Below are 23,581 nucleotides of genomic sequence, written 5' to 3'. Positions count from 1 at the left end.
AATATAAAAGGAAATTAATAATAAAAACTCTCCTTTATGAGGAAATTGGTTTCTTTAAAAAAAAAAAAGATGAGCAAGATTGAGTCTCAGTGCAACAAAAATTATTTTATAAAGGCAACTTCCACTCTGTTGTTCACTGTTGGGTTCTTCCCTACTTGCTCATCTCTCCGGGTTAACTCCCACTTATAAGACCACTCCGTCTCACTTTCTCTACTTCCGCTACCCTCCTTCTACCTGCTGCTTCTGCCTGCTTAGCATCCATGTCCTTTCTTCTGATAGATGCATGTTGATTTCCGTCTTGGGTTCTCTCATCTCCAGTTTGAGTTCAAGTGGTTTCAGTGGGGATGATGAAGGTGGGTATGCTACTAGACTCGATCAAACCTGAACTATTAGAGAAGTGGTTGGCCTATTGGGGTTCCTAAACTGATAGAATGTGAGCCTGCAGTTGCTGCTGGCCATCTTTGGCATCCTTTGGAAACAGCTAGCTCTCCAACCTAGTGGAGAGCACGAGAGACTGCAGAGAGAGAGACCTGTTGATATCATTTGAGCCTAACCTGAAGCTGGCTTCACCCCTCAGAAGAAACCATAACTTCCTTTTTCTGCCCCGTTAGAGTTGGGTTTCTGACACTTGCAACTGAGAAGTTCTGATGGATTCAGCATCTTTCCCATTAGTTTCAGAAGATGCTCCTAATTCCATTCCTCATCTCCCCTAGGACCTTGCTGTTTGCTTTTGTATTTTCTCTTGCTTCCTCTTTCTTAATTCCTTCTTTTCACTATGAAGCATACTGAAATCTCTTCCCATCATAAAAAAAAGAAAGGGCAAAAAACAAAATTAAAAAAAAAACCCTCTCTTGATCCTTTGCAACCATCTAGTTATTTGCCCCCTCTCTCCTTGAGTTCTTATTTCAAGTATTTTTTTTTTTTTTTTGGTGTGTGAAAGAGCCCACTACACTAACCAACTACTTCCTCACTTCTCATTCTCTTCACAATCATTATAATTTGTCTTCCAATATTATCCCCTCTTGAAACTGTTTTCCGTAAGGTCAACAATGACTTGCTATGGGCCAATATACAGGACAACTGTTAGTCCCAATCTGCCCTGACCGCCCTTCTTCCCTAGAGAGCCCAGTGGTGCTCACATATCTGGATTCACAAGGCAATACATGCCATTGTAGCAGCCTTGCCAATGCACCACCATGTTTTAGTTTTGTTGTTTATAGGTAGGACCCAGATTTCTTTGTCTTACTACCAAGAAAATTAAGGAGCATGAAGACTAGGTGAAGATGAAGCAAAAGTTTAGTAAGTGAAAGGAGAAAGTTCTCCACAAGAGAAGCAGGGGCCTGAAAAAGAATTGCCATTCTACCGTCGAATACAAGGGCTTTTATAAACAGGCTAGCAAGGCAAGACGTTTCATTTACATAAGGTGTGAAAAATGGTTAGACCAGGCGTTTCATTTGCACAAGGCACAAATTCCTGACAGTTCCTCCCTGTCCTTTTAGTGCACATGTGGACTCATAGCCTAAGTTACTCGGTTCCTTAGTTTCCCTTACTGTGCATGTGGAAGGGGGCGGAATTCTCCACTGCAGATGTGCCAGGTCCTGTGTTACTCCTCTTGGGCATGTTTCAAGCAAGCCCCCCCACCCCTGCGCAAACTCCCTTATCTGAATATGTTCAAAAAAGGAAAGGAATGTGCTCACTGAAGCCTACAGTGTGTATGTGACCCTTGCTAATTACACAGGAGGCATCTTCATAGTGGACCTTTCCTCCTTGTCTATGCTTGCAGCCTGTTCCTTTGTTAGACAAAAGGAATTCTACGGAGGACCTATTCTAGCTATCTGCCTAACAGGTTCCCTTCTCTCTTTTCCCTCATTATGGCATTTATAATCAGTCTTAAGATGAAATCCTTGGGGGGGTGGGGAGTTGGGGAGAGATAGCACGGGGAGAAATGCCAGATATAGGTGATGGGAAGAAGGCAGCAAATCGCACTGCCATGTGTGTACCTATGCAACTATCTTGCATGTTCTTCACATGTACCCCAAAACCTAAAACGCAACAACAAAAAGATGAAATCCACATTCTCTCCTTTTTTCATATGTTTTCTTTCTACTGTCCTTCTCCAAGATGACTCAAAATCTATGCCATGGTCTTTAGCAGTCAGCAGTAACGTAGGTCTGGACTGTACTTTTGCTTGGTGATTTTGCTTGATTCTGCATGGATGAAGGTTCTAAACTTTGTGAAAGACGGGCCAGTGTGGTGATAACTATATGTGTTGTATTGACACTTTAGACATTGTTAAATGTACAGCATATGAGAAACCTGGGTTTGTATTAATTCAGCCTTGGATGTCCTAAGAATTTATACTCATTAAAGACAGTTTTGATGGCAATTGTTAAAGAAACACAGGCAGCTAAGAGATACTCTCCAGGTTTAGATTAAGGAATAGGTGGGGAGCAAATAATTGTTCTGGGCTTTTAGCTTACTAAAGGAAGTTTAAAACTTTCTTGCTGGGGATTTAATCATATAAGCTGGCTTATCTGGTTTAGATATGGGCATCACCACTCTTATATTGATTCCTATGGTTTTAATCCAGGCTTATTTTCCTGAGCTTCAGGGCCATATTTTTAGTGCCTGTTTATATTTCCTCATGGGTATCCAATAATCATCTCCACCCCATGTCATCATCACAAACTGCTTTTCTCCCGTGCACCACTATCTCCTACCTGCCAAGTCGGGGACCTGGGAATGATTCCAGATTCCTCCTTTTTCTCTTATCCCTCGCATCTAATTCCTCTTAAGTCTGTCTACTCCTTGTAGGGTTACCAGTACATTAGTTATAAATCTTCCTGACTCTGGTGTTTGCCATCCTGCAATCCTTCATGTTAAGACTGAGTTATTTTTGAAAGGTTCAAGTTTAATTTTGTAACTCACTGTGAAAAAATTTCCCCATGGCCTCAGGGCAAGGATAACGCTCGAGTCCACTTTAATAGGACCGTTGATCTCCTCAGCACTTGATTCATTTTCTTTGAATGTTTCCATGCCTTTTCTCTTTCAGGTTCTTCTTGCATGCTGTTCCACAGCAATTCCCTTTTCTTCTTCTACTCCTACTACTTTTGACTTGGCTAATTAGTATGGGTTCTTTAGGACTCAGCTTAGAGGCCCCAGCGTTCAGGAAAGTTCTCTCTTGACCACTTTCCCCAAGGTTGAATGGAACCACTGTGCATTACTGATTATCATAGCACTTATCTATGGTAATATGCTTGCTTGCTTTTTTCCACAATAAGCTTCTTGACAGCAGAGACTTGTCTTGCCCATGTTAGCATATCAATATTCTTAAAAAGAATTTTTCCAAATGTACAAAATAGTAACCCCCAAACAAAGTGAAAAACCAATCAAATACTAGTGTGGGCGTCATCTTATAAGGTAGAGTAGGCCCAGAGAAAAATATAAGGACTCTAGCTATGGCTACAGAAATCAAGTCTTTGAATTAAAATAGAATTGGGAAAGGTATCAAAAGCTATTCATTCATTCTACAAATAAATGTGTTCAAATGGGTAACTGGTATCATACTGAAATATCTTCAGTTATGCATCATTTCTAGAAAACTGTTTGACTTATAATTAGCAAAAAACTTTCCTCGGCCAGGTGCAGTGACTCGTGCCTGTAATCCCAGAACTTTGGGAGGCCGAGGTGGGCAGATCACCTGAGGTCAGGAGTTTGAGACCAGCCTGGCCAACATGGTGAAATCCCATCTCTACTAAAAATACTAAAATTAGCCAGGCATGGTGGTGCATGCCTTTAGTCTCAGTTAGCTACTTAGGAGGCTGGAGGAGGAGAACTGCTTGAACTCAGGAGGTAGAGGTTGCAGTAAGCCAAGATCATGCCACTGCATTCCAGCCTAAGCGACAGAGCAAGACTCCATCTCAAAAAACAAAAACTCTCTCCTTATCAGAGTATTAATATAATTACAACAGATAATATTCATTAGTTGCCAGGTATGCTAGGTACTTTATACTGGTAATTTATTTTAAATGTTTTTCATTTAGTATAAGAACATCGCAAATTATACAGACCATGCTGCGTCCTGCCACAAACAACTACCAAAGCTTTGGAAGGATTTCTGACACGTTAGCTAAAAACTTCATGAAGTCAGCATAGATTATGCTCTGCAAGATTCTGGACATGTTACTTCTGCTCTTCATGCTTCCCCTGTCCCTGGAAGATAAGCCATTTCAACAGTGGATTCCTGGAATATATTTAGCCTTTTTGTTATAATGAGGATATTAAAAAAAATCATTTTGCCTTAGTGAAGTCTTTTTACCTTTCAAAAGAAACTTACATATGATAGCTTACTGGTACATGTTATAGTCAAAAATGAAGGGTCATGCTGAAAAAAAGTAGAAATCTTTTGTCCCTCTTAAAATATAACTTAACATAAAGTTGATTTAGATGAGCCCAAACTAAGACGATGTAGTTAATCTGCTAGCTTTGAAAGCCATGAGCGTTCTCTCCCGGGGTGGGGAAAATGAAGTTGTTAAAACTGAGGAGCTAGTGGTCAAAGAGGAGGTCTACGGGGAACGCTGGGGCATGGTGCATCTACTAAAGGTCCAGCGGCTTTCCCAGTGGCCATGAAAATTGCATTTTACCCAGGACAGGAGGGTACCTCTTCCTTTTAGTCTTTGATAAACTTGTTTCAGAAGGGAAAGCATGCTATCTCCTTCACTGCCATCTTCCTACCAGCCTCATTCTCACCTGGCTAATTCTATAAACACTGCCCACAGGGTAAGGAGAACAATCATTGTTGCTGATTGCATGGGGAACCACATTGGACCTTGCATCAGTGTGCAACTTTATAGCTTGAACCATGGATAACAAAGGAGCTATTCTGGAGAAAAAAGGCACAATTTACATGAAAAATATTAATTAAAATACAACTATAGTCGATCCTCAGTATCTGTGGGTTCTGCATCTGTGGATTTAACCAGCTATAGATTGAAATAGTTTGGATCAAGAAAAAAAAAAGAATGGTTGCATCTGTACTGAACATGTCTAAAATTTTTTCTTATTATTCCCTGAACAATACAGTATAACAACTATTCACACAGCATTTACTTTAAATTGTGTAAATCAATAATCTAGAGATGATTTTAAGTATACAGGAGAAGCTAGGAAGTGGGGCAAGTTGCCAGAATAGAACCCTGCAGTGATTGTGCACCCTGCCTGTAGGAACATCAAATTGAACAACCATCTACAAAATAAAGCACCTTCAAAAGAACTAAAAAATCAGGCAAGAGGATCACAGCACTTGGTTTTAAAAGAGTAAAAAGAAAAGACACATTAAAGAGGGTAGGAAGGACAGCACTGCATTGCCTACACCACGCCATTTCCAGCCCCAGGCAGTGCAGCACAGAGAGAGAATCTGTGTGCTTAGTGGAGGGGGAACAAAATATGAGCGATTTTGCATTGGAACTCAGAGCTGCTCTGACACAGTAGAATACAACACCAGGCAGAGTTTCTCTGATGCTCAAGAAGGGAGCATTTCAACCAGTCCCGGAGCAGAGGGGAATCTTCTGGAGCAGGAGGAGGAACACAGGTCACAGCTGGCTTCACTACAGGCTGGCTAAAGTGGTCTGGGGCTCCAGATAAATTCAAGTGGCAGTTAGGTCACAGTGACTTTCATCTTTGGGCAAACCCTGGTGTTGCACTGGTCTTGGAGGCAGTGGGATTGGGATGCCACCTAGTACAACACCAGCTGCAGCAGCCACGAGAATGCTGATGTCATCCCACCCCAATTCCAGGGAGTGCAGCAAGGAGGGAGACTCCTGCTTGGGGGAACAAAAGGTGAAAGTACAGGGTACTTTGTCTTGCAACTGGGTACCAGCCCAGTCACAGTAAAACAAAGCACCTAGCAGAATCTTGAAGCCCCTATTTCTAGGTCACTGCTTCTGGACCATATTTGTAAACCCATTCCAGAACAGGAGGGAATCCACTGCCCTGGCAGGACAGACCCAAGTCTTGGCTGACTTTACCACCTGCTGACTAAAGTGGCCTTGGGCCTTGAATAAACACCAGTGCAGTCAGACAACAGAAGTAGCAGCCATTGGCCTGGCGTGTCCCAGTACTATGCTGGTTTGGGAAGTCATGGGTATCAGATGCAACTCCGTGCACTGCCAGCTGCAATGGCCACAGAGTGCTTGTATCAGCCCTCCCACAGCACCAGGTGGCCAACCTCAGAAAGGTACTCCTGCTTGGGGGAAAGAGAGAGAAGAGAGGGAGGACCTTTTCCTGTGAATCCAGGGAATTTCCTTATTTTCCCCAAGTCCATCAGGGATGACTATCCAGGAATCTACAAAGAATCTTAGTGTACCTGGGCTTTGGACACCCTCCAATGCTGAAATAGCTGTAATGACACAGCATTACTGAACTCAAGACTAAGCCCCCTTTGAATTCCTGGAAGGCCTTCTGAAGAAGGATGAGTATAAACAAGGCTAGACTATGAAGACTAGAATAAATACCTAACTCTTCAATGCCAAGACATCAATAAGCATCCAAAAGCATCCAGCACAAAACTTCAGGAAAATATAACGTCACCAAACAGACTAAATAAGGAGCCAATGACCAATGCTGGAGTGGTGGAGATATGTGATATCTCACTTAGTAAATTCAAAATAGATGTTTTGAGGAAGCTCAATGAACTTTAAGAAAACTGACAGAAAGAATTCAGAAATTTATTAAAGGCATTTAACAAAGAGATTGAAATAATAATAATAATAAAAAAAAACGAAATAGAACTCCTGCAGCTGAAAAGTACGATTGATTAACCAAAAAAAGCATCATCAGAGTGTCTCAACAGAATTAGTGATTTCAAAGACAGGCTATTTGAAAATTCAAAGTCAGAGGAGAAAAAAGCAAAAAGATGGAAGTACACGTATGAGATCTGGAAAATAGCCACAAAAGGACAAACCTAAGAGTTACTGGCCTAAAGAGGAAGTAGAGAAAAAGACGAGATAGAAAGTTTATTCAAAGATATAATAATCAATCACTTTCTAAACCTAAAGAAGGTTATGCCTATCCAGGCACAAGAAGGCTAAAGAACAGCAAGCACATTCAACCCAAATGAGACTACCCCAAGCCACATAATAATCACACTCTCAAAGGTAAGGGATAAAGAAAGAGTTCTAAAAGCAGCAAGAGCTGCTTTTCTTTTGAAGCAAATAACATATAAAGGAGCGCCAATATGTCTGGCAGCAGGCTTCTCAGCAGAAACATTACAGACCACGAGGGAGTGGGATGACATATTCAAAGTGCGGAAGGAAAAAAACTTTCAACTGAGAATTCTATACCCAGAAAAGCTATCCTTCAAGCATGAATGAGAAACAAAGACTTTGCCAAGCAAACAAAAGGAGTGAGGGAGTTCATGACCACTAGATCTAACTTAAAAAAGATGCTAAAGGGAGTTCTTTAATCTGAAAGAATAGAATGCTAAAGTGTGACAAAAAATCATCTGAAGGTATAAAGCTCATTGGTAAAAGTAAATACACAAATTCAGAATATTCTCATACAGTAATTGTGGTGAGTAAACCACTCATATCTCTGGTATGAAGTCTAAAAAACAAATCAATCAAAAATAACTATGTCAGTCTTTGCGAGATAAGCAACACAAAGCTGGGTGCAGTGGCTCATACCTGTAATCTCAGCACTTTGGGAGGCCAAGGTGGGTGGATCACTTGAGGTCAGGAGTTTGAGACAAGCCTGCCCAACATGGTGAAACCCCATCTCCACTAAAAATACAAAAAAAAATTAGCCAGGTGTGGTGGCAGGAACCTGTAATCCCAGCTACTAGAAAGGCTGAGGCAGGAAAACAGCTTGAACTCAGGAGGCGGAGGTTGCAGTGAGCTGAGATTGTGCCACTGCACTCAAGCCTGGGTGACAAAGTGAGATTACGTCTCAAAAAAGAAAAAAAGATAAGCAGCATAAAAAGTTATAAATGGAGACAATAGAAAGTCAGAAAGTAGGAGAAGATGGAGTTAAGATGTAGAATTTTTACCTAAAAGAGTCCAAATGGAGGCAGAGTTACAGACAACTGCAGAGAAATAGAGAACCAGTACAAAAAGTAGTATGCTCAAGAGTTGGGGTATAGGGGCCTGGGGTATAGGGGAGGCTATGATAGAGGCACATAGTACAAGAAAAGAGGATAATTTAAGATGCTGAGGAAAACAGGAAATCCTACTCAGAGTTTTTTTAAATTTCAAAGTTAGATTTTGGTCATATCGAATTTTTTTAAATTCAATGGTCAGAATTGATGAATAAAATCTATTAATCCTCTAAAAAAAAAGACGTAGAATTTTTTAGTTTTTTTCTAAAAACAACTAAAAACTTGTTTGTTTGCTTCTTTTCTCTGTGTTCAAAGTTATCCGTTTAAAACAAGTTATTAAACTATATTTTTGTCTTTAACAACCACAAAGCAAAAACCTATAACAGATAGAGTAAAAATAAAAAGCAAGAAATTAAAACGTAACACCAGAGAAAATAAGCACAGAGAAAGTAAGAATAAAATAAAGGACTTAAAAACCAGAAAACAAATAACAAAATGGCAATAGTGTTTACTTGCCATTAATTACACTGAATGTAAACATGGACCAAATTCTCCGATTTAAAAGACACAGAGTGACTGAATGAATGAAAAAACAAGACCCAACACTTTGTCTCTTTCTAAATCAGAAACTCTAAAAAGAGACAAAGAAGGTCATTATATAATGGTAAAGGGATCATTCTGCAAGAGGATATAACAATTGTAAATATAATTGTGCTCAATAGCAGAGCACAAAGGGACAGATAGAGTCCATTACAATAACAGTAGGGAACCTCAAAACCCAACTTTTGCCAATGGATAGATCATATAGAGAGACAATTAAAAAAAAAAAAACATGAAGGGTAAACTATGCTTTAGACCAAATGGACATAACTGACATTTTTAGAACATTCATCCTACTGCTACCGAATACACATTCTTCTCACAAGCACATGAAAACATTATCCAGGAAAGACAACATGCAAGGTCATAAAACAAGTCTCAACAAACTCAAAACACTGAAATAATATCAAATATCTATTCAGGCTGCAATGGAATAAAATCTAGAAATCAATAACAAGAAGAACATTGAAAATTGAACAAATACATAAAAATTAAACAACATGCTCCTGAATGACCAATGGGTCAATGAAAAAATTAAGAATATTTTTTAAATTCTTGAAACAAATGAAAATAGAAATACAGCATACCAAACCTATGGAGTACAGTAAAAGTCGTATTAAGAAGGAAGTTTATAGTAATAAATACCTATATCAAAAAAGCAAGACTTCAAATAACAATCTAATGATGTACCTTAAAGAATTAGAAAAGCAAGAACAAACCAAATCCCAAATTAGAATAATAAAAACCAGAGTAGAGATAAATAAAATGAATACTAAAACACAACGCAAAAGAGGAACAAAATGAAAAATTAATATTTTTAAAAGATAAAAAATGACAAACTTTAGCTAGACTAATTAAGAAAAAAGGACTCAAGTAAATAAGAGACATAAAAGAAGACATTACAACTGACACCACAGTAATACAAAAGATCATTAGAGACTTTTGTAGTATACGCCAATAAATTGAAAAACCTAGAAAAAAATGAATAAATTTCTAAGTACATATAATTTACCATGATTGAGCCATGAAGAAGAAACCTGAACAGATTAATAACAAGTAATAAGACAAAAGCAGTAATAAATGACACCCATCAAAGAAAAGCCCAGGACCTGATGGCTTCACTGCCAAATTTTACCAAATATTTGAAGAACCAACACCAATTCTACTAAAATTATTCCCCCAAAACGGACAGCTCATTTTATGAGGCCAGTATTACCCTGATAGCTATACCAGATGAAAATATAACAACAAAGAAAATGACAGATAAATATTCCTAATAAACATAGACACAAAAATATTCAACAAAATACTAGCAAACAGAATTTAACAACACATTAAAAAGATCATTCACCATGATCAATTAATTGGGATTCATCTCAGGGATGCAAGGATGATTCCACATACACAAATCAATACACATGACAAATCACATTAATAGGAACAAGGACAAAAACCATATGAACATTTGAATAGATACTGAAAAGGCATTTGATAAAATGAAGTATCCTTCATGATAAAAACTCTTAACAAACTGGTGACATAAGGAACATACCTCACAACATTAAAAGCCATATAAGATAAAACCACAGCTAACATCATACTGAACATGGAAAAATTAAAAATTAAAAGTCTTTCCTTCCTTCCCTTCCTTTCTTCCCTCCTTCTCTCCCTCCCTGCCTCCCTCCCTCCCTCTCTCTCTTTCTTTTTCCCTTTGAGACAGGGTCTCACTCTGTTGCCCAGGCTGGAGTGCAATGGTGTGATTTCTGCTCACTGCAACCTCTAGCCTCCCAGGCTCAAGCAATTCTCATGCCTCACCTTCTCAAGTAGCTGGGATTACAGGCACATGCCACTATGCCCAGTTAATTTTTGTATTTTTAGTAGAGAGGAGGTTTCACTATGTTAGCCAGGCTGGTCTCAAACTTGAACTCTTGATCATGTGATCCACCTGCCTTGGCTTCCCAAAGTGCTGGGATTACCAGCGTTAGCCACTGTGCCTGGCCATAAATTAAAAGATGTGCAAAAAGACAACAATGCCCACTTTCATCACTTCTATTCAACATAGAACTGGAAGTCCCACCCAGCACAGTTTATCAAGAGAAAGAAAAGGCATCCAAAGAGGAAAGAAAGAAGTCAAATCATCCTTGTTTGCAGATGGCATGTTTTATATTTAGAAAAACCTAAAGATTCCACCAAAAAATTGTTGGAACTTATAAATGAATTTGGTAAAGTTACAGGACACAAAATCAAAATACAAAAATCAGTAGTATTTTTATGTGCCAGCAGTAAACAATCTGAAAAAGAAATCAAGAAAGTAATCCCATTTACAATAACTACAAAAAAATTTAGGAATAAATTTAACCAAAGAAGTGAAAGATCTCTATAATGAAAACTATGAAACATTAATGAAATAAATTCAAGAGAGCAGAAAAAAATGGAAAAAAGTTCCATGTTCATGGATTGGAAGACTTAATATTGTTAAAATGACCATACTACCCCAAATGATCCACAGATTCAATGCAATCCCTATCAAAATACCAATGAAAATTTTTCAAAAAAATGGAAAAAAATGTTAAAATTCATGTGGAACCACACACACACACACACACACACACACACACACAAAGTCAAAGCAATCCTCAGCAAAAAAATAAAAGCTGGAGGCATCACGCTACCTACTTTCAAAATATACTGCAAAGCTATAGTAACCAAAACAGCATGGTATTGGCATAAAAACAAACACAGACCAATGGAACCGAATAGAGAACCCAGAAATAAACCTATGCATTTACAGCTAACTCACTTTTAACAAAGGCATCAATAACTTACACTGGGGAAAGAGCAGCCTCTTTAACAAATAGTGCTGAGAAAACTGGTTAACTATATGCAGAAGAATGAGACCAGACCCCTAATACTACACAAAATTCAAATGTATTAAAGACTTAATGTAAGACCTGAAACCATGAAAGTATTAGAAGAAAACACTGGGAAAATGGGAAAATGCTTCAGGACACTGGTGTAGGCAAATATTTTTGGGATAAAACCTCGAAAGCACAGGCAACCAAAGCAAAAATTGACAAATGGGATTACATCAAGCTAAAAATTTCTGCACGACAAAGGAAACAATCAACAGCCACAATGCGAAACAGTTTGGAGGTTCCTCAAAAAACTAAAAATAGAGCTACCATATGACTCAGCAATCCTACTACTGGGTATATATCCAAAAGAAATAAAATCAATATATCAAAGAGACATCTGCATGTTCATATTTATTGCAGCACTATTCACAATAGCCAAGATATGGAATTAACCTAAGTGTCTATCAACAGATGAATGGCTAAAGAAAATGTGCTATATATACACAAGGAAATATTATTCAGCCATGACAATAATGACAATGGTTGAATAATGAATAAAATCCTGTCAATTGCAGCAACACGGATAGAATTGGAGGATATTAAGTGAGATAAGCCAGGCACAGAAAGACAAATATCATCAAGATAAATCATGCTCTCAGTCACATGTGGAAGCTATAAAAATTGATCTCATGGAGGTGGTAAATACAATGGTGGTTACCAGAGGCTGGAAGGGGTAGCAGGCAGGGAGGAATGAAGAGGGGTTGATTAATGGGTACAAAAATACAGTTAGATAAAATGAATAAGTTCTAATATTCAGTTGCGCAGCACGGTGACTATAGTTAACAATAATGATTTATTACATATTTCAAAAGACCTGGAAGACCTGGAATGTTCCCAACACAAAGAAATGGTAAATGTTTCAGATAATAGATATCCCAATTACCCTGATGTGATTATTATTATTATTATTATTATTATTTTTTGGGACGGAGTTTCGCTCTTGTTACCCAGGCTGGAGTGCAATGGCGCCATCTCGGCTCACCGCAACCTCCGCCTCCTGGGTTCAGGCAATTCTCCTGCCTCAGCCTCCTGAGTAGCTGGGATTACAGGCACGCGCCACCATGCCCAGCTAATTTTTTTGTAGTTTTAGTAGAGACAGTGTTTCACCGTGTTGACCAGGATGGTCTCGATCTCTTGACCTCGTGATCCACCCGCCTCGGCCTCCCAAAGTGCTGGGATTACAGGCTTGAGCCACCGCGCCCGGCCCCCTGATGTGATTATTACACATTGTATGCTAAAATATCACATGTACCCCATAAATATGTACAACTATTATGTATTAATAAAAAAATAAAAATTAAAAAAATAAAGTATATGAGAGGATATGCATAGGTTATATGCAAATACTACACAATTTTATGTGAGGGACTTGGAAAACTGTGAGTTTTGGTATCCACGGGGGTCCTGGAACCATCCTCCTATGAATACTGAGAGATGATTGTATCTCTCAGTGAGTTTCATATCGCACGGCAGAAGACCATGCTGAATATCATTCCAATAAGAGTCCTTGGGTGTTGCTTTTAAGTTCAACTACCAATGGCAAATTATAGAAGGGTTACCACTCTGTTTTATTTATTTATTTTTACCGCATTATTTGATTGGTAGTTAGACATTTAGATAAGTTGGGTGAAGGTTTGTAGAAAGATACAGGACTTTAAGATAAATCAGACAAGCAATTTCAGTATATAGAAAATTTAATTTGAAATCACTTAAAATATTTCAATATTAAGACGTTTTAATTCAGTGCCTTGGCATGAGACATTTAAAAGCATGTTTGGGTCTGATCTCAAATCAATTCAGGGGAACAGAAATAACTGAAAATGCATGTATATGTGTATGTGTGTGTGTGTATATATATATACACGCACACACACACACACACACATATCCATATATACATACATGTATATATTCAAATTATATATGTATAAAGATATTTGTAGATTCAAGATATATAGGGATTATATATCCATATATAGATATACTATATGTGTGTCTATTTACACAGATATATATTTATCTGTGTGTATATAGTGTGTATATACATATACACACACATATATATACACACACACACATAAAATCTGTCGCTCAGTGGTGGAATTCTCTAATTTTATACATGTACATATTTTGGAAAGCTTACCCCCAAAAGGGGCACACTAATCATACATGGAACAGAACCTTTCTCTTCCACTTTAAATTTTTAAAAAATGTACTTATTTCTATTTTTCCACTTTTAACTATTTTAGTCTTCTTTAAAGTTGCTAATTCAGGTAGGAAATTAAACTCACTTTGTGAAATCAGAGATGCTTCTGAGTTTGGAAGGAACCTGAGTACGTACTTGGGCCTGTTTCCTGTTTCCTGTCTTCGGGCAGAGAGATAAACTAAAGCCAACAGACAGGACTGTCTGTCTGTTCTCTGCCTAAAAGGTCACATTTCTCAACTGCTGGGGTATAAACATATTTCATGAAGCGATTTTTGTAAAATAATTTTTCTTTAGCTATAGACACAGTAAAGTAGCCATGTAGAATTGAGTTTTTAGCTTGCCTCAAATCTGACCTTTCTTCTTCTAGAAAAGTTTCCTCCAAAATCAGTAGCAGTAGCAAATATGGCAGAAAGGGAAATGTGGTTCTTCATGGAAGAGAGACTATTTCAAGCAGTTATATCTTTTTGGCAAAATGTTTTGGAGTTTTTTAGGAGCGTGACACTTTTAGTGCACACTGAAAGACTTGTGTTTTCACATGTATAGAAGTTCACTTGGGGGTTTCCAAAGCCTCCCATATTTTCATTTATGTGTGGCCATATAAAATGTAATTTTTAAAAAACCTACTGTTTACTAACTGTAACACATTGAAAATTACCGAAAAATATGCCAATATCAATCCTAAATTTGGGTTTACAAACTTAAAATGAAGCATTAAGACTAAAAACACCTTCAAAATTTTATTTTCAGGGGATCTGCACACACACAAAAATTTTGTTCTGTGTGTGTATTTTTGTTTCCTTAACTAGTTTCTGTTGCCTGCACACAACTAGGAAAAGAGGCTTTTCTTTGTTTTATTTTGGTTGGCAAATGATGCTAACGGTTAAATTATGAAGACGCTTGTTTTACTTATTTTAGGTGGTGAAAACTGTAGTTCTTAATCTATGAAGAAGCATTCTCTAACTGAATATATAAGAAAAATACAAAAAATTAGGAAAACATGTAAACGTAAGTTATGAGGTATTTCAAAGATACAGTGCCAGTAAAAATTCTCTTTCCCACAATTTTCAACTGCCAGGTCTTTTGCTTTAGTCTTTCTGTTCTTATATTTAGAGAAACAGAAGAGTTTAACATAAAAGCCCCTTTGAGGATGTGAGGGCTGCAGTAGTTTGGAGCAGGATCATAAAAGCAAACTAAAAAAGCAGTATTTACATGTTTTTGCATAAGACCAAAAATATTTCCTTAAAAAGTTGTTAAAAGTTTTTTAGTCCTATAAACACTCACTTTTATAGGGCACATGATTGTCTGTGTGACTTCTCTTTCCAGAGGAAGGCTTTTTTATTTTTAAATTCTAGGAAAGCATGACTTATTCAAATTAGATTTTCCATGCTATATTTGGTTTTACAGATGTGTTTAGTTCTAAAACTGTGGTTTACTGTATTTTGAGGAGAGCACGAATATAAAAAAATTCAGGAAACCCTTACACCCAACTTAGACATAGTCAGTTTTAACACTCCGATGTAATCTCTCAATTCATATAGCTTATTGCTTCCATTAAGAAGAAATCTCTGAATTCTCTGCATCTAATTTTCAAAGGCTACAGTGTGAGAAACTGATCCATTATCGCTTTTTCTAAACAGCCAAGTTCTCAAAGTTTCTGAAAGCTTTTTGATCTTTTTCTGGTAGTGAAATGGGTTGTTCCTCTTATATAACAAGAGTCAGGAATTTCCAGCAAACAAATTTCATGATGTATAAAGCATATGCTAGAAACACGCTGATCACACATGAATATGCTCTCAGTCAACATACATAGGCATTCACTCAAGGGGTAAACCAGTAATGACCCAGACATACATACTCATGCAGATATACAATTGACAGCAAATTATTTTAGACCTTAATGTCATTTCAGTATTAAAAATGAGCTGGGAGACAGCTCCTGTGACATTTGGTATGAAAGCTTTAGATTACAATTTTCATGTAGAAGTAGCTTCATATCACATCTCGTGAGTTTCGTATCGCACAGCAGAGGACCATGCTGAATATCATGCCACAGATCTGAAACAGAAGGAACCGCTCATCAGCCACTTTCAAACGGGTACTAATTGGTAAAAAGTTCTGCAGACTCCCTGGGTGTCTAACTCAAGTTAACAAATGATTATAACCATTAATTACCAGTTACAAATGACATTTTAGTACATTACTTAAGGTTGACTATGGGGTAAAGATTTCCAGATTAATTGTTTAAATATGTTTTATTATTGGTAACAAATAACAAGGCTCTGCTTTAAGAACCTACCCTGCTTTAGAATTATAGAACAGTTTTGAATAATTGTGAAAGCCAGATGCAACACTGGCTTTGAAATTTTATATTTTAAGTTAATCCCAGATATAACCACTTGTTTAGATATGCTTGTGGTCTAAAGAATTTTCTATTGTTGGAAAAGCTCTGAATTTTTGCAACAGTAACCATATATCAAAAAATGGAGTATTGGCTGGGTGCAGTAGCTCATGCCTGTAACCCCAGCACTTTGGGAGGTGGTGGTGGGATGATTGCTTGAGCTCAGGAGTTCTAGACCAGCCTGGGCAACATGGTGAAACCCTGTCACTACAAAAAACACGAAAATTAGCTGATTGTGGTGGTGTGTCCCTACAGTCTCAGCTACTTGGCAAGCTGAGGTGGGGGGATCGCTTGAGCCCAGGAGGTCCAGGCTGCAGTGAGCTGTGATCGCACCACTTTACACCTGGGTGACAGAGACCCTGCCTCACAAAAAAAGGAAAAAAAAAGTGGAGCATCACTTCATTCTCAGTCCATTTTTAAGTGCAAACGATGCTTCACTGTGTAATTCAATAGCTTTACCAAAGCACAAACTGGAGTGTTTATACTATATTATTACTGACTTTTACCTTTTGGATAGTTCTCTGAGAAGTTAAATACTTGAGTGAAATCAATATCCATTTCCATGGTTTCAAGAGAAGAATGGCAAGGATTCTTCTTGTCCGCAATTATTTCCTCTACAATTTTGTAGAGCCCACGGAACCCTATTTGTGGGTACCATTCTATAAACTACTGTCAATGTTTATTTTTAAAAGTGGGCATTATAACTTTCTGTTTCTCGCTTCAATTCCATCCTAAGTCAGACTAGGATCTGTAAATGCTAAATTCAACAAGATATGAATGATCAGTTGTTTTGAAAAAGGAGGGGAGAAACAGGTAAGGGCATGGCCAGGAACAGGATTTCAAGCTTCTGGATGACAAGACTCAGTAGTAGTGTGTAGCAGGGAGACACCCAATGGACATTTGGTTAACCGATTACGCTGTGCAACTCATACTTTAAGAGAGAAGAACTAACGAAGAAACCGGGGTTGGGGGAGTGGGGGGGGTGGGAGGGGGTTGGGGGGGTGGGGGGGTGGGGGGGGGGTGTGGGCGGGGGGTTGCCGATTCAAGATAAGCCCACAGCAGACATTTCCCCTTTACCATGGTCATAAGGTGGGATGCAATCCCCACCCCATCCTGGCTTCAAAGAGACTTCTTCAGTCTCAGCCTACTCATGACACAGTCACGATGACTGCTTCCAGACTGCTCATTTGCTGAGATTGTACAACTACTAGAAAGGTCTACTCCCTATCTCCATTATGTAGCACATGCTCACATCTCCTGTCTCAGAATTGTCCTTGGGGGGTGGCGGGGTGCTGCAGAATTGCAACCAGGCTAGCCCCAGAGCAGGTGGGGAGGGCCTGAGAGATGTCCCTTGATTTGGAGGGCCTCAGAAGACTATTTCCAGCCACTTCCCCACCTCTCTGTGCTCTAAATACAGAAAAGGGGAAGGTGCTTGTGTGTCCTCTGATAACTACAAATTCATTAATTTTCTCACAATTCCCAGAGCCCCTGCCTTAGTTTAGGCCATAAATTCATCCACATAGAGGCCTGCGAGTAAATGCTATCTTAGCATTATTATCACCCAACCCCTGGATAGTGGAAATCACCCTTTAACCGGCCTCCCAAATCCAAGCTTGCCTCCCTCCAATCTTTCCTCTATCCTCTACCACAGTTTCTTCCAACCCTTGGTGACTCCCTTGTCCTTAAGGATGAAGTCCACCCTTTCAAAGTAGCATACAAAGACCTTAATGATGTGGACCCAATATTCTCTCCATTACCATCTCTTGCGACTCCTGCCATACATGTCCACTGCTACCCATTTTCCCGCACACTTGTACTGTAGAAGTACAGAGCCACCTAGTGGTGGCTTGGATGCACTATGCTTCGTACTTTCTCCTGTATCGTTGCTTTTGCCTGGTAGATATGCAGAAAGCTGGCACTTGTTGAGTGCTGTATGTCCCAGACACGTGACCTGTATTAATTTGTAATACTAATTTATATGTATATCCAAATGAATTTTCACAGCAATCTTATGAGGTTTACATATGAAATTTCCCATCTAACAGATGAGGAAATTGAAGTATAGATAAATTAAGAAACTTTCTTATGATCCCAGCACGGACAAGTGGTGGAGCCTAGAGTTACATCTAAATCATGTGATGCTAGAGCTTGTCTTATTAATCTCCATGCTCTGCTGCCTCTTCAAATCATAGGTGAGAGAGATTAACCTGATATTTTGAATTTGTAACAGCAGAAAGAGACCCAGAGTTGAAAATCATTTATCTAGGTTATGAATGGTAACCCTAAAATGGGAAGTTAATATAATGATACACTCAAGGTCATAATGAGTTAAAGTTGAATTTTGTATTATATTTTAGAGGACAAACTATTAATATATTTAATGAGCTTTGTTCTTAGAAGATATAATACATTGTGAACAAAGGTCTTTTTTCTTTATGAGAACTCCCTCTTAAGATACTATCATATCATACTTGAAGAGATATAAGATGCAAAGTTTCAAGGCTTTTTAGAGGGGAAAAAAAGGTAAGTTCTAGAACTTTCTCACCGTGAGACCTGCAATTCCAATACCGACAATTCCAATGAGCTGGAGCTTAACACTGATTATGGTCTCAATTTCATCGATGCAATTCTGTTTTGGAGAAAAAAAGTCAGGAATAAAAACTGATTGTATGTGTCAATATGACCCTGATCCAATCACTTCCATCTCTATAGCTCATCCTGTGAGAGTCAATCCACGTCAGCTTCTACGCATGTTTCAACAATTCATCTTTGGTAACACCATCCTGACAAGCTTACAGCAAAAATGCAGTTTGGGGAAAAAAACATAAGCTTCTCCTTTGGGTGGGATTTTCATGTTTAAGCCAGTGGCTTCTTCAGAGCCCTGGAATATAACTGAAGGAAGCTATTTGTCTGGTTCTGAGGAATCTAAAAACTTGAAGCCACTTTTTACTTGTAGCGAGTAAGTAAAATACCCTTAAAACAATAACTCCTTATTTTTATATTGTCATTTTCAGTTTAAAATACTTTGTATGTCTTTGATCCAATTTATTACACAATGTAAGCATTACCTATTAAGAAACTAAAAAGTCTTTACAGGTTCATGTTAAACAAAAGAAAGCCAGGACTTAGAAAAGCCAAGTCTTGGGAGCTAGAGGAACATTCTCTTCTGTGGTGGCTGGGCTGGGCTTGGTGGGTTTCTGTGCCCATAAGAGACCCGTGCAGCATAGATTCAAAGGGCCTTCACAGACGGGGAAACTTAGACAGAAAGCGGAACAGATCACCTATAACTATTATTAGTTTCCCCAACTTCAAACACTCCTATCTGGAGTGCTCTTAAGTAGAGAGATGCTCTCAATCCAACTGTATCCTCAGGCTGTTCAGATCCATTCACTTGTCACTGGTGGGTTCCTTCTGAAACCACCTGAACTACGTGAAACCCTCACTGCTCTCTTCATATTCCCTATCATACTCCATTCATTCAAAAAACATTTCCTGAGCATCTACCTTGCATCAGTCACTGGAAGAAGGGTGGTGGATGCAGAGACAACAGGTTATGGTTTCTCTTGCTTTCTGGGAATTCAGTTTAGAGAAGGACACAGATCCACGAGAGATACCTGTAATACATTCTGACAAAAGTTTGAAAACTACTGTTCTACAGAGCGGCTCCCTTACTTGGTGGAAAAAATGAGAGTCAGTCTATAGCAATTCTTTCACGCTTCCTCTCCTCCTATACACTTAGATGCTCCCTTCCTTCAGTGCCAGGCATTGCTGTAGGTAGCAAGCACACTCCCAACTACTTTTTCTCTAATCAGAGCCAAAGAGGTGCCCTTCTCTGTTGAAAGCTAACCTCATATCCTGCTTTGGGTCTCACTCTCTCCCAGCTCCTCCGGAAGCCTGTGCTGCCAGTTACCTTTTTTCCTTCCTATACATTCAGCCTCTCCTTCTCCATTGACATTTCCACCCCTCCTATCACATGCTCAAGTTCTTCAATCAAAACAAGCCAAACAAGACTTAAGACCGTTCTCCTCTAGCTTTGCCATCAGGCCTTCCTTCCCTTCTTCATTGCCAGCTTCTTTTTGTGAAAAACAAATGAATCAAAGATATATTGGCTTTAGTTACAAAAGGAATAAATGCTTCTTGTAGAAATCTGGAAAAGAGTTTTTTTTTTTTTTTTAAAGAAACATCTGTACTCTTACCACAAAAGATAATAAATCTGTTGGTGATACACACAAACACACCTACACCCTTAGTTCATTCTTTATATTCAACTGTGTGCTTTCTAAACTCAACATTAAAACTTCAAAAATGCCTTGTTTCACTAAAAATTTCTTTGAAATCATGACTCTTTTTCTTTCTTTTTTTTGGAGACAGAGTCTTGCTCTGTCACCCAGGCTGGAGTGCAGTGGTGCAATCTTGGCTCACCACAACATCCACCTCCTGGGTTCAAGTGATTCTCCTGCCTCAGCCTCTGGAATAGCTGACATTACAGATGCACACCACCACACCAGGCTAATTTTTGTATTTTTAGTAGAGATGAGGTTTCATCATGTTGCACAAGGTGGTCCTGAGCTCCAGCAATCCGCCTGCCTCCACCTCCCAAAGTGCCAGGATTATAGGCAAAATCATGATTCTTAATGGTGGTAAAACATTTCATCATATGAATATACTACATTTTATCTAAACAATCCCCTGCTTATTATGCAATGTATGTATTACCTATTAAGAAACTAAAAAGTCTTTACAGGCTGCATATGAAGGGCTTGTTCAGTGTTTTGTTATGAATAACATCGTAATGAACATGATTTGCACAAAAACGTCTGTCCCCATTTCTGATTCCTTTTCCTTAGAATAAGCTGCGAGAAGTTGAATTCCTGGATAGAAGGGCAAAAACATACTTACTCCTCTAGTCTTACAGTCAGTTATACTGACCTTTAAACCTATTTACCAATTTCTCTGAAAATGCTCATCACATCACGCTTACCCAAACTGGATATTATTATTAAGCCGGGGGGGTGGGGGAGGGGAAACTTGGTCAATTTCATAGGTTAAACAACAGCACCTCTTCATTTTAATTTGCTGTTAGTTTTAAATATATTTCTTTTAATTTCCTATATTTTCTATATGTTTAATGGTAATTTGGACTTTGCCTTTTATAAACTTTCTTTTTGTGTCCTTGGCTCAAATCCAAACTTCTCGAAAGGATGCCCTCTCTCCTCACATCTCACTCTCCAAAATCTGGGCTCTGTCCTCACTCCATCCCTTACACCACTTCACCAGCTGGTTCCTTACATGCTAAATCCTGCCAGCTTCTCAGTAGTTATCTTAGTGGATTTACTTGGGCTTTTAGTTCCCCACACAAACCATGGAATTTCTGCCTGTGTTGTTTAGGCTGTCTCTCTGCAGGCAGGCCTCCCCCTCCCGCTTCCTGCCCAGTGCTTGCATAATTAGTTTCCATTCTTGAAGATTTAGCTGAGACATCATTACCTCCAGTCAGCCTTCCCCATCCCCCAGCCTCTAGCCTCTCCTGAGTGCCTTTCCTTCTGTGCTTTTGGAGTACCAGGCACGTTCCGTGCATGTGTCAATCACTGCACTGTATCGACTCCATGTTCATCCCTCCTATTAGACTGCAATGCAAGCTCCTTGGGAGTAGGAACTTTTTCTCCTTCGCCTTTGCATCCACAGTGCCTAACATAAGCTAGGCAGCTTTTCAATACTGGATTGCCCTCAACAGCAGCACCTGGACCTGGTGACCGTTCGCTCCCTTCCCGCGGTGTCTCCTCACTTGTGTCTGGCTGCCCCTCCAGTTTCCTTCTTTAGCACCTCTTCTTTTGCCCATCCTTAAATGTGGTTGTTCCCCAGGGCTCTATCCTCATCCCTTTTTTTTTCTAAGTCTAATGGATCAAATCCGTACCTATAGCTTTAACTTTCCCATCAAGTGCTGACACTCAGACCTCTCTCCAGAGCCACAAACCAGATTTTCCAACTGCCTACTGGATATTTTTGCCTACCGAGTATTTCCACTTGGAGGTGCCACTGGCCTCTCAAAATCAGCATGTTAAACATGAAGCTCATTTTCTTTTCTCCACAACTGGCTCTTTTCCTCTCTCCCTCAGCTCCATAAATGGATCTATGTAGGCGGTGAAGCCACAAAGCCAGTAGTGGATTCTCTTCTCTTCTCTGATTTTTAACTGCTCACCACTCCTGCAGATGTCACTTAAAAGGCCCTCTTTAACATCTCCTGCTGACAAGGACAGCAGCCTTCCCAATGGGTCTCTAAGTGCAACGCTGTTCATTTTCCATAAATCCTTGATGCTGCTGCTGAAGCAAATTCGGGAAAATGCAGATCCCATCCCAGATTCTACTTTCAATGGCTCCCTAAGCTAGCAGCATGAAGGCCAGACTCTCAGCCTCACAAGAGTGCCCATGGCCCTTTGAGTAGGGGTCCCTCCTTTCTAAAGCACCCATTTCCCACAGGCAACCTGGGCTCTCAGCCACTTCCGCTGCTGGCACTTGCCTGAAGACAGCTGCCTTCTCTCTCTTCCATGCCTTTGTCTTGTGTCTCTGCCTAAAACTTCCCAGTCTTCTTTTGTTTGCTTACTGAACTCCTAGTCATCCTTCAAAATTCGTCCTAAGAATCACATCAGGGAAGCCTCCTGTGGACCCTGGAATCCTAAGCCACTTTCGTCTACTGTGCTCCCTTCTGTGCAGCCTTAACTCAGCCCACGTGCTGTCCATAGCCCCTGTGCGCGTCTCCCCACCAGACGTGAGCACTTTGAGGGCAGTGCTGTGTCTTGTTCATTTTATCCAACTCAGAAGAACGCAATCAATGTTCAGTGGCCAATCTGGGACATGAGCTGGAGCTATAATCTCATCCACCCCATTCCTAGCCAAGGGTCTAAGAATATTTATATTACTCTCTCCACAGTCTCATAGTTCCCTCTCTCTTTCCCACATTGTATCTTTCCCCAGTTACTTTGCTGAAACTATGTGACAAAAGTCATGAATGATATTCTAGCCAACAAATCCAACAAACTACTTTTGGTCTTTACTTGTCTCTTCCCAACATTTGACTTTATGGGTGAACCATCTCTGCCTTGGTTTCCCAAATAGACTCTGGCTCCTCCTTCCCAGTCTCTTGTGCTGGCTTCTGGGCCTCAACCTGCCCCTGAAATGATGGAGCCCCTCCTCCTTCCTTGTTCTATTCACTCTCCCTGGTGCTCTTGTTCACTCCGAGGGCTTTGGCTACGGCCAACCTGCTCAGTTTCCTACCCGTGTCTTCATCTCAGCCTACCTGTAAGTCGACGGGCACCTAATATACAAACTTGAGCAAAACCAAAGTCGTCATCTGTCTCCAGGATCTGTCCCTTTCC

The 23,581-nt window shown here is 39.4% G+C and overlaps 1 protein-coding gene across 4 annotated transcripts in view; it reads right to left on the bottom strand.

Moving 5' to 3' along the window:
* Positions 1-12,853: 12,853 nt before the first annotated feature.
* The window catches only part of TSPAN2 (tetraspanin 2), a 45,110-nt gene continuing 34,382 nt past the window's right edge, over positions 12,854-23,581 (bottom strand). Inside the window, exons 7-9 of one of the 4 annotated variants that reach the window (XM_037737003.1) lie at positions 18,757-18,840; positions 15,817-15,868; positions 12,854-13,066 (exon numbers count right to left, since the gene is read on the bottom strand). In XM_037737003.1, the coding sequence (XP_037592931.1) occupies positions 13,026-13,066; positions 15,817-15,868; positions 18,757-18,840 (177 nt within the window). In that variant the 3' untranslated portion in view covers positions 12,854-13,025. Of the gene's footprint in view, positions 13,067-13,154; positions 15,869-18,756; positions 18,841-23,581 lie in introns of those variants that run through there. The other 3 variants (XM_037737004.1, XM_017524210.2, XM_037737005.1) reach the window with 3 other exon arrangements.

The sequence above is a fragment of the Cebus imitator genome, unplaced genomic scaffold, assembly GCF_001604975.1.
Source record: "Cebus imitator isolate Cc_AM_T3 unplaced genomic scaffold, Cebus_imitator-1.0 Scaffold32, whole genome shotgun sequence".
Taxonomy (NCBI): Eukaryota; Metazoa; Chordata; class Mammalia; order Primates; family Cebidae; genus Cebus; species Cebus imitator.
Note: the sequence above shows the minus strand (reverse complement) of the source record. Positions and strands in the feature narration are given on the sequence as shown.